Genomic DNA, 16,755 nt, shown 5'->3' with positions numbered 1-16,755 from the left:
TGCGCTGCACATTCTTTCTACTTCTATAGGAGGATTTTTGTAACCCGGTCCTGATGAGCCCACGGAATTCAGCTTAAATAAACCTCAAGATCAGAGTCCGACCGAATCTCAGACACACACCCGCCTGCAGAGGGTCACACACACACACACACACACACACACACACACACACACACACACACACACACACACACACAATCCCCCCATCTTATTCTCAGAATCTGCCTGTTTTCTGTCATTCTGAGATTTTTAATTCAACGTATTCTGAGTGTAGAAGATGTTCTCTTTAACTATATGGACAATTATCCTCCTGCTGCACACAGCGATCTGGAAATAGCAGGTAGACAGTTATGATTTCAGTGTCATTCACTTCACTTTTATTTAGTTATATTTGTGGAAACCTGAATACTTTTTTTTTTTAAGTACCACAGAAAATTGAAAATCCTTTTTTTTTTGTTACTTTTGTTTTATGCACCCAATATGTAGACTGAGAATAACATGTATCTTTTAAATCAACATGTATTTTTTTTTTATAATTATAATATGCATATATCATCTGTACATTTGGGAATTGCATCAAGCAACCGACGCCATAAATCAGTGAAATGGAGCCGTGTGCTTCATCGTTGTAACTTAAAGCTTTTATGTTGGTCCCAGGCCAGCGGGCTCACCTGACATGACTCCATGCAGCCGCCCCTGGAATGTGTATTCACTGCCGTTCAAACATTTCTGTCCGCGTTTATCAGTTTGTTCAAATGTACAAAGTTACGCTCTTGAAAATCACAACAACAAAAAAAAGAAAATATTTTAAACCTACACAAAAATATACAATGGGAGAAAACACTTCCATCCATCGAGGCTGTGTGTTTCTATTTTCATGTCATTCAAACGTGAAAATAAAGAATAACGGAATCAAAAATTAGAAGAAAATGAAAGACTTGAGATGGCGTCCAACAAAAACTTTTTTTAACATGTTTACGTTAAAAAAAATGAAATGGGGAAACTTGTCCTTTTGCTCAAATAGGGGTTATTTTATTGTCCTTCTGCTTCTCACTGCTAATGTATATTCGAGAGAGAGAGAGAGAGAGAGAGAGAGAGAGAGAGAGAGAGAGAGAGAGAGAGAGAGAGAGAGAGAGAGAGAGAGAGAGACCTCTGCTCAAACAGTCTAGACAGTCTGATCTCAACAGAATTTCTACTGAACCTTTTCCTCCGGTCTGTGGGGAACTTCCCAGCCCCCGGACCCCACTCCGGTAACCCCGGAACCAGACTCTACCCTCCTGTCTGATGCCCGTCTCCCCCCCACCCCCCCTCTCTCTCTCTTTCCTTCTCAAGTGGGTGGTCCGGTGAGCGTTTTCGGGGCGGGGTCCCGTGTTTCAACCCTCCTACCCTCATTCCCTCTCGAAACATGCTTTAATAGAGAAAGTATGCAATGCATACTGCTCTGCTACAACCCCCAATTATACTGCAACTGGGGTATTCGTGACTGGACGTCTGGGGGGGATCACACACATTTCCGATTAGAGGAGAGAGAGGGGGAGGGAGGGCGAGAGAGAGAGAGAGAGAGAGAGAGAGTTTACCCTTTCGATCCAGCCAATGAGACGCTCGATCCGTTCAGATTTTCATCGTTGTACGGGAGCACAAAGTGAGCTGACTCGCGTGAACTTCCAGGTGGAACTACAAACCGTCTCGAGGTGAGTTCGCGTCGCTCCGCTGTCATTGTTGCGTTTCGGCGCCGCGTGCACGAGCACAGCCCCTCAGCCTGGACACGGAGCCCATACAGCCCAAAAGTATGCATGTGTGTGTGTGTGCGCGCGCGTGTGTGTATGTTCATGGCTGCTTGGAAAGGAGAGCTTTTGCACCTGTGTTCCTCGCCTTTGTCCTTTCTGGTAAAGTTTTCTGTTTGTTTTTGTTTTTTTCCTCCTCGCCTCTTGGCTTCATCCTCCTCCAGCGGACCTGTTATCACCGCAACGACAAAAAAGGTCGCACGTTTAAGATCGATTGCGCAAGTGATGGGAGCAGAAAAGACGGGGGGATGTTGTGTAGCAGAGCGGCTTCTCTTAACTAACGCACCGATGGCCTCGGACTTTTTTGTTTTTGTTTTGGCGTTTTAAACATGTGCCAGTTGCTCAACTCAAACGTCAACGAAGGTTTCGAACTACTCGCTGCAGGACTGCTTCACGCACCTTCTTTAAAAGACCGTTCAAATAATGTTTTTTTTTTATGGTTGCAATTGCCGCCCATATGCAAAAAAAAAAAAAAAAAAAAAAAGTACATTCAGTCCCAGCACTTGACTGCCGAACACCGTAGTTTAAGCGGACGGTCCGCCGCTGCTGGAAGAGGCGAGGACGCTCGTTGTGTTGCTCCGAGATGACTTTTGTACGCGACGGGACGACGTCGTGCGTCTCCTTCGTGCTTTAAAACGTGGACTTCCTCTCTTCGTGCAGACGTTTTGATAGGTCGTGTTGCCAATTAGCGTCTGGCATTCCCGACAGAGCTCGAGGTGAACGACCACCTTGGGACGTTTCCCAACAGCCAGCTTTAAAAGTTGACATTCACGGTTAACTCGCTTAATAAAAGGTGAACAGGCTGTTACTTTTGTGTGTAGAAGTAACCATGAAGACAATAGGCCTGTTACAAAAGCATACATTGTTTACTGATATTAATCAGACTACTACTAATTTTTTCAAGTCTCAGATATGGCCAACATCTTCTATACTAGTTTCATATTGTCACATAGTAGCATGGTTTCTGGTAATTCAACAGATAAAATAATCTATATGAAAAAGTTAATTGTTTTATCCCTCTGTGTGAGTGTTTTCTCATTTAAACTCCATTGCAAAATGAAGATTTTCATGTAAATTCATAGAAAAAAAATGAATAAATATGTCCAGCTATACACTGAGTTTGTTTACATGCATGCACACAAGTAGAGACAATAGATTTAACAACACTGGGTTATTCCCAGAAGCAGATTTCAGAGAAATGTGAGAAAGTAGGTTTAATGTAGATCAATTATGATTAATTAAGACGATGCAGTTTTGTGTCATGAAATCTCAGTATATAATTGAATCCTGGTAAGATTCCGTCAAAAGGCGATAAGTTGTATAGAATTAGCTCAGCTCATGTGATAGTAAACTGGAGACTTTTGTGGTTTCGGGCTGTTGGTCGAACGAAACAGGCAGTTTGAAGACGTCACCCTGGGCTCTGGGACCGTGTGTCGGGCATTTTTATTGAACTATTTTCTGACATTCTATGGTCTGTAAAATTGTTGAAAGTTACATTATTTAATGCCCAAGAGGATGTGTTCAGATGTTGAGTTTTACTGTGAGCTACAGCTAAAACTTCAATATATTCTACTATCAGATGAGACAAATGTCCTCAAAATGGAGAATCAGAGAAAGTTTGTAAATGATTAATCATCTAAATAATTGCAAATTAATTTTCTGACAATTCACTCTCAAGACTCAAACTCAAGATTTGTCAATAATTGATCTTGTTGCAGTGATTTTTTTCCCATTAAGATTTTGCATGTGGTAGATTTTTTTGTGCGTGTCTCAGTTGCACAAGTTTTCGAGTGGAAGTGACCGCAGCATCAGCGCACCTACAACATGCACACTCTCATTGAGAAATACCTCACAGAGGGCAGATGGAAAGGCAGCGTACAGTAGAGCAGATGCAGATTCTGGACGGTGGATTGAGTTGTGAATATTTGTGCTACTTTTAGTCGCTGGACACCACTCTCATGTTTCCCTGCGTCTGCCAGACCCGTCTGTGTTCCGATGAACCTGCTGCCAAGGCTTATGCATAAGCAGTTCCCACGCTCGCTCTTGGAAAAAGTATCCTTGGCAATTCTGAATGATCCTTTCAGCGATATTAAGCACTGATTGAAACTCAGTGTGGCAAATGTGCAAACAGAAAAACAAACTAAGTGGTTTAATAAAGCTGGTGATCTTATTTTATTTTTTTTAATTATGAATTCTGCATTCAACAGTAGCATTTCTTCCCTCCACTTTTCTTCCCTCACACCTCCAGCTCCTGATACTCAGGTCTTCTCCTCTCTAAGCCCTCGAGGCCGCTCCTCCAGGCTTTGATGCCCACATTGTTTGAAGCAGGTGGACAGACGCAGGCATGAGTGACAGTGGGACCAAAGAGCCATCTCCCCAGCCGAGCACTGCCCAGTCACCTCCCGAGCCTCAGCGCAGGGGCAGGGGTCGGCCACGGAAACAGCAGCAGGTACTTATCTAAATCCATTTGGTCAGCTCTGTCTGACTTTAAATCATTAAATTGAAACATTAAAAGAAGTAATTCTAGTTGTGTATTTGTCTTTGTCTCCTGGCTGTAGAAAACAGCTCATGCAAATGAGATTTTGATTTGGTCTCTCTCTCTTTAACAGGAGCCTGTTGGACCACCGACTCCAAAGCGGCCGAGAGGACGACCGAAAGGCAGCAAGAACAAAGGCCCAAAAACTGCACTAAAGGTTCAAACTACAATTATCTAACATTTTAATAAATACACAAATAGATCTATATTTGAATCAGTTGTCATTGCCAGTAAGAACTCTTTTATCCGTATATTTATGAATGTTGAATCACAGTAAACGTCATACATTCAGTGCATATTATGAAAAGAAATACTCATTTGGGAATTTGAATGTATCTGTGACTTCTTACTTCAGTGGAAGCAACTTTGATCTCTGTATCTCCAGAAAAAGAAACCAGAAACAGACATTGATGGTCGTGTCTGTTTATGACTGCATATGTGATCTTAAGGGCTTTAATCTACCCAGTGCATCAGCATTAGATGTGCCAGTGCATCTGAGAGTTTTCCATGTGGTTCCTCTCGAGTTCATGTGTTTGTAGGATATTATGAGGGCAAATGTCAGCTGAAAAACAGACAAACTGTTTATTAAATCAATGCAGGATTCATGTCAAGTTGCAGCCTGTTGGCCAGTGCTCAAAGATGGCCTGGTCTGTGCAGAGATAGCGCTTATTATTATTATTATTATGAGGATTGAAAGTTTGCCACTATAGCATTATTCAATTCAATTCAATTCAATTGTATTTCTTACCACAACAAAAGTTACCTCAGGAAACTTTCAACATGGAGCAGGACTAGAACACGCTCATGATGTTCAGAGTCAATGAATTTTCAAGGTCCCAACATCACCAACAAGAGTTATGGAGGCGAGAAAAAGCTGCCTTAACAGACTTTAATGCATTCTCAACTTAAATACATCTTGTACTTTACATGAAGGGACATTTTGTACTCTCTACTACAATTATTTGACAGATACTCACCAGTTACTTTGCAGTTTAAAATTAACTCACAAATGTTCTCATCTGTTTCAATGATATAAATGATCATTTCCTATATCCGCACTTTATTCTTTCTGAACATCTTAACCAGCTACTATGTTAAAATTCTTCTTGCATCATAAATGCATCTCCAAATGCAATTTCCAATCAGTTGAAAAACTGGTTTTCCGAATTCACTTTCACCTCTAGGAACGATATGCGACATTCAGAGCATCGACAGATGAGCAAACAAACTATGAGCTTTGTATCTGAGCAGAGAATGAAGTCACTCCCCTCCTATATGGGTTCTTATCAGAGCTTCTTCTTGCTTCATTGACATATGCGGGCTGGCCGAGCGTGCTTTACGTGCACGTTCCCACCCTCCGGGCCCCCTCAGGTAAACACTGTTAGCTCTGTCAGCACTTTAGATGCAGTTTGTACTGTTAGCTTAGCACCGCCAGCTCAGGCATCGCCACGCTGAGAGCCAATCAAAACGCTCCCAATTTCATCACTTGCACCTTTAAAAACTAAAAGCTTACTGTATTTTACATTTTTGTGTATTTTTTTGTAAAAACATTTTAAATTGTTAAATTGTTGCCATTGTTAATGACGACTGTATGCTACAGGCGCTCAGATATATAATTATCGGAAACATACAGCTTTTATTTTTATTTGGGAGTTTTGTTATTATACAACAAATATAATGATAATCATTGTCATTCTTAAAGTTACAGTTTTAAGGATTTTCATGGGCAGTTTGTAAAATGTTACGCTGTCCCCCGCTGGCAGGTTTTGAGTTGCGTGTTTTTAACGTGGTAGATGTGTAACACTGCGAAACAACAAGTCTTTTTACACAAAAGTGGGGAAATAACGTATTCTGTTCATTTGCTTTTGTTGGGAGAGACACCGATTTTCAGATCCATCACTATTTCTGGTGAAGCAGCGACTGAACTTGTTACATCCAAGTAGACACACATGTGGGCCTTTAATGAGAAGTGCATGTCTCAGAACAGTCGGCTATAAAAGCAAAATATGCCATAAAAATGTTTACTTATACATGTTGATATTTTACAGTTTGATTGTTTCAAATCTTTTCCCCCCTCATGTATATTCTGATAGACAACACTCATGTATGTGCAGGATTGTATTGAACGTACAGCTCTGGAGGGATTTAACATCCTGACATTTCAAGGGATGATTTGACTAAGAGAAAAATATGTTTATGACTAAAGAGTGAAGTATTGTTGCAGTTCTGTTTATTCTCTCGCCAAAGTCGAAATCTACAAATGAGAACGTATAGGCCCCCAATCTTAGTTAGAGATCAGTGCGGCAGGACTGTTGAAATCTGAAACCACCTTTTAACCATTCATCCGTTCTTTCTCAGAAAGTAGAGCCAGTTGGGGAGAGACGACCACGTGGGCGACCAAGGAAATGGGTATGGAGCAATCGCTGACAGTTAGAGGCATCATGGGGTCCAAAGCCTCTGAGGTGTCTCCTGCCGCTGTACACTCCTGTCCCTTCACCTTTAATCATTCCCGTTTCCTCTCCTTCCACAGCCCCAGAAAGTAGTTAAAGTAGCTGAAGAGCAGCAGGTGAGGAAAACGAAATCTTTAAAAGGTTTATGTTTGCACACAGCACTTTAAACCACAGGTTCCCTCGACTGTATTGTGATTGAGTTGGTTAATCTGACAGAAACAAGGTTATAACAAGGTTTGTTGCAGAATCTTTAAATCATTACAAACTTTGGATTCTCTAAGCCTCTATAAGCATGTGCACTCTTCAATTAAATATGTTTCTGCTGCAAATTTACCAAATAATTTACATCTTTTTTATTTATTTTTTAATTCAAATTTTTTGAATAAGTCACGTATTACATCGAACAGAAGCTGAAGTCACTTTGAGAGTTTGTGAGTGTGGAAAAAATGCAGACTCTTCTTCAGTTGAACAGAAATCTCAGTTTGCGTCACACGCCTTACCTATTTGACTAAGATCAGTCACATTTATGATGAAAGGACTTGAAAAGGGGGGAGCTGAAACGGTTCATGAACATCTTGTTCAGCATCGAACCTAAACCACTTTCAAAACCCTTAACTTATTATAATTTTTATTATTATAGTGGTGCTCCAGCTAACAAACCCTGCGTCTCCTTCTGTCCACTCCATACTTTAAACCCTCATATTACACATCCAACACTGATGCACTGCATTTTGAGTTTTTTTCTAACAAGACAAGGAACACGACTCCCACAACATCATACAATGTAAAGTAACAATTGCAGGTAACGTGCTCTCACACCTCCATAACCAAATCCAACCATGTGATACGACTATTCTACCTCTGAGCTCCGGCTTGTGCAGCACATCGTCTCCAGTGAATCCTCTGCATCCTTTGTGCCCAGCACATTGCAAGTTCTAATGTCACAAATCCACATTTCACTTTTTTGCATGTATTTCTATTTATTTTTTAGATTTTTGTTCAAATCCTTATAATATAATAATTCCTTATTCTACATATTTAAATAGACCTATTTATTATCAGACAAACGTAAAGCTGCTGACATTGCTGTTGCTTTGGCACATTAGACGTATAAAAAACAACCAATGTACATATTCCTTGTGGTCTACGTGAATTGACTTTGCGAGGATGTGACGAGCTCGGTAATGCACAGACGGCGGTGCTGAATTCCCCGGATACACCTCCAAACATCCTTCCGAGACATCCAGCCTTGGTGAACGTTAAACCCAGTTTTTCTAAGAAACTGTTTCTTTTTTAGCCACCTTGTTCATTTCTTTCAAACAAAAAGCGTTGCACAACAGTTGTGACAAAGGCAGGCAGTTCTCTTCATCCCCCCCCACCCACCGTCTGCCTTATCGCATCCTCTCCTTTAGCAGTTTGTCAAAGATGCTTCAAGAACTGAAACCGTTGAGACAGACTCCCTTTCTCAGACGCATGCACGCGAAGGGGAAGAATGAGTCAACGTAGCGAGGGGAAACCTGATCTAACTGTTCTCTTCCTCTGTCTTCTTGGTTTCCTGACATAACCGTCGTCTTCCTCACATTTCTAGGTCTGACAGCTGGACCTACTTCCCTGAACACAATCGCTCAGTGCATTTTTTAACACTCATTCTCGTATTATCACTCTGGTATTGATTCATTGCCGTTGCACACAATGAATCACTCGATTGTGACAATAACCTACAAAGTGACAAAGTGTGTTTTTATTGTTCTGTGTCTCATGTTGGTCTCCTGCCGTTCCAGAGCTCTTCAGACGAGGCTGAGGAGGGTCCCTCGCAGCTCGAGCCCTCCACATCTCAAGTTCCAGCGCAGGAGGAAGGGGAGTAGATAGAATGCCTCTCTACCTACCTCGAGGTTTGGCCTCAAACAAACAGGGGTACTGTCTGACTCCTATACCTGTGATGGGGATTCAGGAACACACACACACACACACACACACAAATCATTGCAGACAGTGGTTTCTTCTCTCAATCTGATACTCTACTCTGGTTCTATTGTATCACGTTAAGAGTTCGGTGAACAGAATGTTTTAAATATTGAAGAATTTGATCTTTGGACACGGCTCTTTTTAAGGGATTAGTTGGACATTTTGGGAAATACACGAGAAGTTCAATGGGAACACAGGAAGTGTTAAGCTTGTCAGCAGCTCGTTAGCTTAGCGTATTTACTGGAAGCAGCAAACCTGGCTTTATCCGAAGGCAGCAAATACGACTAGCAGCACCTCTACGCTCATATCTGTTGTTTGAGCCGTACACCAACCAAAAGTGTAAAAACGTTGGTTCGGATGTCGTACCTTCTGAGTATCGGAGTTTTTCCAGTCCGAGTGCTAAGCTAAGCTAAGTTGAGTTAAAGGCTGAGTAGGTCGTTGGGAAAAACCACAGAGACTTTGACCTTGAACGCATCGCCGAACCGCTTTGTCCAGACCTCTGTTCAAAGCCGCTCCCTCAACGCCAAACGAGTGCTCGAGATCGCCAGAGTGCGATCAGGAAGTTAGCATTGACAGACAGGCAGGCCGTCCAATTATTTTCTCCAGCTCGACTTTTTTGATTGGACGGGGTTTTTACAGTCCTGCCACGGCCACAGATGACATTTTAATATTCTTTTCACGTCATAGCGTTTAATGTATTAACGACTATCGGTATGTTAGAAGGATTTCAAGTAATATAACAAAAAGTTTTTTTCTGAATAGAATGACCTACTCTGCCTTTAAGCATTCGTCGTATCAATCTTCTCGTCTAACTCGAGGCAAGAATGCGCCATAAAGTGTATTTCCCAAATGTTCACCTGCTGCTTTGAGGACGCTGCTTTCCTGAACCTCTCAGTGTGTCTGTGAATGTCTGTGTGTGAGCGTCTGTTTTGTGGTCGTGTGGAGAGGGGAGGGCAGGCGGGTTAAAATGAGATGGGGGGGTTAAAGGAAAAAAAGGAACCAACCTGAACCGCGTTATTGAAACATATTTCTAAATTAAGTGTCATGAATCCTCATATGAAATGGGAGCAAGGCGGTGATATTTTTTAGCAATGTTACAATAAAAACATGGTGCGCTAAGTCATTATTGTGAAAGGAGACGTGAAAGGTTTATTCCAAAATGAAATATCCAATTTGGGAAGGGAGAAATGTCTTAAATAAAATTTAAAAAATGACAGAATTACATTAGCTTAAATGTCAATGTAAGTAAAAGTTCAGTTCAGATTCATAACCTCAATAAGGTTGTTTGCTTCCACTCAGCAGCAAGAGAAAAAAAAGCATCCAAAGGTTGACATGGATATCTCATTTTCGGAAAGAAAACCCCTCATATATACTTTAGTCAACAACAGTGTTGACATGTCATTTTACCACACTCAGGATTTTGCTATTACAATGCTTTTACACCATCTTGAAACCTCAGGTACAAAACTATTCAGGAACATGTTGTCAGTCTACTCAGTAAGAATTATTGTGCTGTGTTTGTTGTGCATTTCTGATCTGTATTTGACATTACCAGTATGCCTTGACACAAAGACCTCAGTTAAACCTCTTCTTAATCTCTCATACTACCTCACTAACACAAAAGATCTCTGACAAAGTAACGCTCAATTAGTAGCAACGACACACACACACACACAGACGGGTTCATGTGCAGAAATGCAACACAGTTTTCAGGCTTACATACCAACACACAAACACACAGAAGCAGACGTCACACTCCAGCAGAGGATTTTACTATTTTTTACGGTGGACAACTAAAAGCATCAGTATAATTTCTTTCTTTTTGTTACTGTATTTGTTAAAAGCTGAAGTGAGACTCAGTTTCCTGGGAAATAAAATGCAGCCAATAGTTTACAACAACTAAAATACTTGCTTTTTAGGGTGTAGTTCCTTATGAAATACTTTGTGTGTTTTTTGGGGGTCAGTTACTCCTTTTTTTAATTTTTACTACATCATGTGTTTTCTCATTCTTACACTGTAAACTGTACGCGTGACACTCTTAATACATGTGAAGGGCAGTAAAATAACTGCACACTGCTAAAACACATGACGGATGTGGGGAAACGACAACAAGACAACAGCGCCACACTTACCACGTATGGAAATTACGAAACAAATTGTGGTAAACAGGTCTTGGTAAATACGGAAATAGTGTAATAGAAGCATTTAGAAATAAGTTATGACGTGATTAAACTGGCTCATTAGTAACATCTACCATGTGACCAAATGCGGCTGGTGCAGGAAAAACTCATGTTGAATTGTTGAAGCGTTTTTATTGCTCATTACTTCATTTCATCTATGATTATAGTCGGGCTTTAAAGGGTCACTTCACCCAAATTACCAAAAAAAAAAAAAAAAAAGGAGAGCCATATTTTCCTCACTTACCTCTTCTGGTATCCAGCCATGCAGATAGTTTTGGGTTTTATTTGGCCATTTTTTTTCAGACTTTTTCAGAGATTTTTCTTCTCGTGGTGTTGAGAAGAGATCTGCATAATTAGATACCAATAGAAGTTATCTCGTTAAACACAACTTGTACGTTTTATCTGTAAGAAATCAGTAATAACTATAAGAAATCTGTCCTCGTATGCCTGTAGAATAACACTGGTATTTTGGAGGGGTTATTAAAAACAGAGGTTTCCAACCTCCAGTTTGTTTAAAAAAAAACTTCCACTTCCTCCGATTCAGTCCCCGTGTCGCCACGCGTGGTAGAGGTTTATCCAACATGTACTGCATATTACTTACTAATTGTTTATCACATGACTTGAATATCACCCGTCATTTACTGTATATACCAAGTGTTTCTTCCACCTTAAAATGTGTTTTTTTTATTTTATCACTGATCATTTTTTTTTTATCCCAGTACTTTAATGTATTTCAGTATTGTTGACTAAATTACTGCCAGAGGAGCTTAATTCTTTTACAGACGGATGTGTTTCCTCGTTCAACTGCGTTGACTCTACTTTTTTTTTGTTGCCCTCTGGACTACCTCTGAAAACTAACAAGCCTGGGACGTCTCTGAGGAAATGTTTTGGTTATATCTGACCTTCCGTCAGACCCGCAGGCGATGTAGATCATAAAATCTTGAAATAACTGTCAAACTATTACTGTTGCAGTCCGCTCATCTCACTACATTCATGTCACCATGATGAATGGAAGTCAGCCTGAAGGGTGCCTCTTAATTTAACTACAGCTGGGTCAATGTTTGTTATTTTACATGAGTGTGTCCAGATTTTTTACTCTCTATACTGGGACAAAGATGTTCTGTGATCTTACTGATAGTGATATAGAAACATACAGTACTTGATCTGTTTTCAACTATTGAAAAGTTGACGTGTAACTTGAGAAATCATCTTTTATGCCTTATGTTTAACACCGTTTTGTAGTAATGTTATCGATGTGTCCTCATCCACTTCATTAATACAACTCACAAACCTGTGATTTATATTTTGATATGATTCTTTACCATGTGATTTGTGTTATTCTGCTTCATCGCTTATCAATAAAATATCACACCTATCAATCGACTGCATTTTGTTAGAGATTTCCAAAAAAAAAAATCCTTTTTCTGTCAAATTGGTTTAAATAGTTTTAATGTATACCGACCGAAACAATAATCCATCGCTCAATAAAGAAGAAACAAAATGGAGAGGGACGGTTGATTTAAGGATGGCAACACACCCAGAGTTCAAGCTTGTCAGAGACAAAAGACCCCCCAAAAAACAGACAGTTCTCTCTTATCAAACATGGAAGTAGATATTGAAGCTTGGAAGAACTTCACTGACGAGCTACCAAACATTTTAACACGAATGACACAACATGACTCAAGAAAAGTGCTCCACACTGCTTTTGTGCGCCAAATGATAACAGTGCAAGATCATATGCTGTCTTATACATGCACCCTACGTTTCTCTTCTTTTTCTCAGAACCACGGCCACTACAGGTGCTGTGCCGTAATGATGAAAACGTTCGGCAAAGCTCCAGTTGTTCCCAAAACCAGTCCACTTTTCCCTTTTGTTTTCCTGGGAGACCGTATGTGTCTCCACTCATTGATTTAGGGAAGAGAGCTGTTAGGCGTTGAGAGCTTTGGCTACATCTGTGAAGACCAGACGGCTCGGCCTCTGCGTGGTCCCCTGGGAGGTCGTGAGAGTCTGCAGAGGAGATGAGCAGCAGGACAGATGGGAGATAAAACTGTTAGTGACATCACGATCAAATTGGGACTCCAGCCTTGGATTCATTTTAGGAGCATCAAAACAGCTAAATCGACTTCATGTTGGAGGATTTAGAGTGTGAACGATGAGTGAAACCAGAGAAGTTAGGACCAGGGGCCACATGTACAACCATACACACTGTTTAGGGTGTGTAATAAACTCACTAGTATATTAAAATGCCAAACTGCATTCTAAAAAGTGTAAATTATATTGCTATATTATGTTGCTTCAACAGAAACAAGGGTTTGACTAAATAATCTTAACTAAGGTCCAGATTCTAGCTGTTTTTGTGGGCTTTAAACTGCATTTGATGTCTTTCAACGAATGACACTCAGTTTGGTTCAGTTGCCACGTGTGATATTCAGTTGAAAGCAATAGAAAATGCTAATAACTGGACCTTGAGCTTCAGATCATAAACTTGGTACAAAACTCAAAATTAAATAACTAATAAATAAAACAAATAAAAATGCACTTTAAAAAATAATTTAGTACGATCATGTCACTCTGTACCCACGGACGTCTGAATGTGATGGTGTATTAAACACATGAATGGATGGATTTGAGTAGAACATAGCAAACAGTGGTGTTTTCCATACTTTGTATTGACATGTGGCCCCTGGAATATATGATGAAGTATTACGTTGAGGGAGCGCAAAGGAAAGGATAAAAGATCATATGGATGTATGTTCAAAGGTAAAGACTGTTCGCATGTGTTTTCTAAATAAATTACAAAAATTAAACATTACACAACATCTAACCTACTGATTGTTTGAGATATGAATTAATGAAAGAATGAGGATTGTGATGGGAAAAAAAGGTTTAGAGAGATGGTTCAAAAGTCACACAGGTGATACTTTACCATGTTTGCCTTTTACCATTATGCCATTGTCAAAACTTAAAAGAAATCACAGAAAATAAAGATAAATTATGACAAAAAACAATTGATAGTTACAGATTCACAGCTATAAATGGAACGAAAAGAATCTGATGATCAATAACCTCAACGAAGTACTGTAATGTGACAAAAAATATAGAAGTTACCGATGAAATAACACGTAAAATATAGAGATAGACATAATTAAAGTTACAGACGAATCTCTTCAATACACCACACTGGGGCATATTGTAAAAAGTCAGTACAGTCTATGGTTATCTTGGCTTTTCTGATCATCAATCCGTTCAGCACTTGTGGTCTGAAAGGGAGCAACAAGACAGGAAGGGATACAGCGGTTCCACTGAGAACCTTACCTTGGCATTGGGACCTGTGAGGCTGCCGTCCCGGCCGTGGTCCAGTAGTTCCTGTTCCAGCAGGTCGTCCTGTTCTTCAGCTGGGTCAAAGTTGTACATGGGCATGAGCTGGTGTCTCAGCTTCTCCAGCCTGTATGACAAGAGGTGAATCACCAGTCAGCATTCAAGTGGGGAAAAAGTATGCCCCATTGTTTGCCCCAAAATGTGTTCACCTATACTGTTGTCTCCGAGTTCCCACTAGTGCAACCAGCACTCCCACGATGAAACAATATGTTTGTTTGTGTAGTAATATAGCTTTTTAAACCCCTCAACAAGACACAGACTAACATCATTTGACAGTTAGTTAATATTATGTTGTAGTGGTGCAAATTTAGCAAATATTCAAATGACTGAAACCTCTGTAAACGTACCGTTTCCGTTTCCGGATATACAGCATCTAGGATGGAGAAAGACAAGATATAATGACAAACAGTGTTTGTTATCATGTAAACTAAACATGTGTCAAGAAGAATGTACACATATTCAAACATGATGTGAGGAATGTCTTGACATGATAGGTCAAGACATTCCGGTTCATTATGAGAAGGTTAATTTCTACTGAATCCAATGCTATTTTAGAGACAATATTGAAATGATTCTTTACAATTGCCACTGCCAAGCCAATGACGGTGATGATGCCGAAGGGTACGAGCACCATTCCCATTCCCGAGCCCTCGATCACTGCCTCCGGGAACGCGGTGGCGTTGAAGCTGGTCTCATTTGTCGTTATAGTAACCGTCATTAATGTCGTTCTGGAGGTGATATTCTCTCTGGCACCCTTGCCCGTGGAGAGGAAGGGGATTGCGGTGGTTGTGGCAGTTGTGGAGAGAAAACTTGTAGATGTCTCTGCTGCAGTTACAGCCATGGTCAGGAGTGTGACAGCCTCAACTGAAGGATGTATTTTTGATCTCCCCGTGCGTGGATACTGTCGGCGGGTCGCTCAGCCTCTAGTGCATCTCATGGTCGACGCAGGTGTCTTCCCTCTGGTTTGAGGCCCGCTGTGGCATTGGTGATGCTTTGGCCATACGATTTGGGGAATAAAACCTAAAACTGAAAGCAAAGTATGTGATTAATAAGGGGTCATCGTGGGGATACATGTGAAGTGATCCTTAAAGTGCAGCCGAAAAAAACGCGAAAATAACTTCCAATTTGCTTCTAGCGCAGTGATTGTTCAGTTAAATCTTCTTAAGTTAAAAAAAAATCGAATGTTTTAGTTTTGGCACACACCACCCTCGATTTCAGTCAAACCGCGGGGCTGATTGTGCCAGGAGGGGTGTGGTGGGTGTTTTTTGGGCAGGATGTGGCGAGCGAAGGCACAGGAGGGAAAAGGCATAACACACTTGATAAAATACAGAGGAATACAAACCACTCAAACTGTACCATGCACTGTGAGGAAGTGTGTCGGTAGCTCGGTTCAAAAACGTCAAAATCAAACTTGCACCCACGCGTGCACACACGTTACCACACACACACACACACACACACACGCACACACACACACACACACACACACACACACACACACACACACACACACACACACACACACACACACACGCACACATCCCATGTAACAGAAGAGCAATGTGCTCTGAAGGTTTGCATGTTTCAGGAGATTTCAAACACTTCCCTTTAAAGCAGAGAATAAGACTCATGATCCGTTTCTACTTCGTGCATCCTGTCTGTTGTGCCCTTAATGAGGAACATGTGCAGCTGAAGCAGGCAGCCAATGACATCCAAAGGCTGGATTAAGTCATTACGGTTGTCTAGTTAACGACCAATGCACTGCAACAAGACAGACATCTTCATCATCTCTTATTACTGTGTGTTACTGAGAGATAACATGTCATACATTTGGTGGAGATGCACTGTGACCTCGTCTCAGCTGTCCTGTCCGAACAGCTGAGCTGCTAATCCTGCCAACGTGACCCGGTCCTACTCCGTGTGTCCTCTCAGATTAGAGACGCATACGTACCTTAACACACAACAAGCATGACTTCAGAGGTGGTCTGCGGCAGGCTGGGGTTAGCTCGAGAGGGGAAAATTTCATTGGAAGAGGCAACATTTCCTCCAGTGGCTGCCCCTCCTCCTCCTCCTCCTCCTCCTCCTCTGCTTCCCCCTTTAGCAATGCAGGTACTGCACAGGCTGTTTACATTGACAAAACAGCCATTTTTTGGTGGAGATGGACTCCATGCAGCGGAGTAACCCTATCCCGGCAGCCTCCGAGAGATCACCTTCCCGTTCTCCGGTTCCCTCCTCGGTTCCACTCCCCCCGTCTTGCCCTTTCTTGTATTTCACACAACAGAGGCTGCTCCAAGGATGCTGCAAAAGGAGATCAGTGCTGCGAGCTCCCTCCCCCGCCACCCTGCAATTGGTCTAATGGCTTCAAGATGACAGATGCGGTTGGCTCCCTAAGCTGTCTATTTGGCTTTGCAGGGATGAGAATGGGATTTAGTGGCTCTGCACACCAGATGCTGTCGGACTCA

At 41.3% G+C, this 16,755-nt stretch overlaps 2 protein-coding genes across 3 annotated transcripts; one reads left to right on the top strand and one right to left on the bottom strand.

Moving 5' to 3' along the window:
- The first annotated feature begins 1,401 nt into the window (after positions 1-1,401).
- Positions 1,402-12,290, top strand: LOC311028500 (uncharacterized protein). The gene is made up of 6 exons (XM_084033110.1): positions 1,402-1,691; positions 4,033-4,233; positions 4,394-4,477; positions 6,679-6,729; positions 6,851-6,886; positions 8,552-12,290. Exons 2-6 carry the CDS (start codon positions 4,129-4,131, stop codon positions 8,633-8,635), a joined length of 360 nt encoding a protein of 119 aa, XP_083889236.1. The 5' UTR covers positions 1,402-1,691; positions 4,033-4,128; the 3' UTR covers positions 8,636-12,290.
- Positions 12,291-12,347: 57 nt separating this feature from the next.
- On the bottom strand, positions 12,348-16,611 carry cUnh3orf18 (chromosome Un C3orf18 homolog). Of its 2 annotated transcripts, none has more exons than XM_084022817.1 (5): positions 16,245-16,610; positions 14,874-15,319; positions 14,641-14,666; positions 14,231-14,360; positions 12,348-12,922 (listed from the first exon to the last, which is right to left on the bottom strand). In XM_084022817.1, the coding sequence occupies exons 2-5, from the start codon at positions 15,132-15,134 to the stop codon at positions 12,842-12,844; spliced, it is 498 nt and encodes a 165-aa protein (XP_083878943.1). In that variant the 5' UTR covers positions 15,135-15,319; positions 16,245-16,610; the 3' UTR covers positions 12,348-12,841. The 2 variants fall into 2 exon arrangements, with proteins under 2 accessions (XP_083878943.1, XP_083878944.1); XM_084022818.1 differs by lacking the exon at positions 12,348-12,922 and adding an exon at positions 13,856-13,876 and having other exon boundaries at positions 16,245-16,611.
- Between the last annotated feature and the right edge of the window lie 144 nt (positions 16,612-16,755).

This window comes from Eutrigla gurnardus (genome assembly GCF_963514095.1).
Source record: "Eutrigla gurnardus genome assembly, chromosome: 2".
Lineage (NCBI taxonomy): Eukaryota > Metazoa > Chordata > Actinopteri > Perciformes > Triglidae > Eutrigla > Eutrigla gurnardus.
The sequence above is the reverse complement of the archived record's forward strand: the minus strand, read 5'-3'. Positions and strand labels throughout refer to the sequence as shown.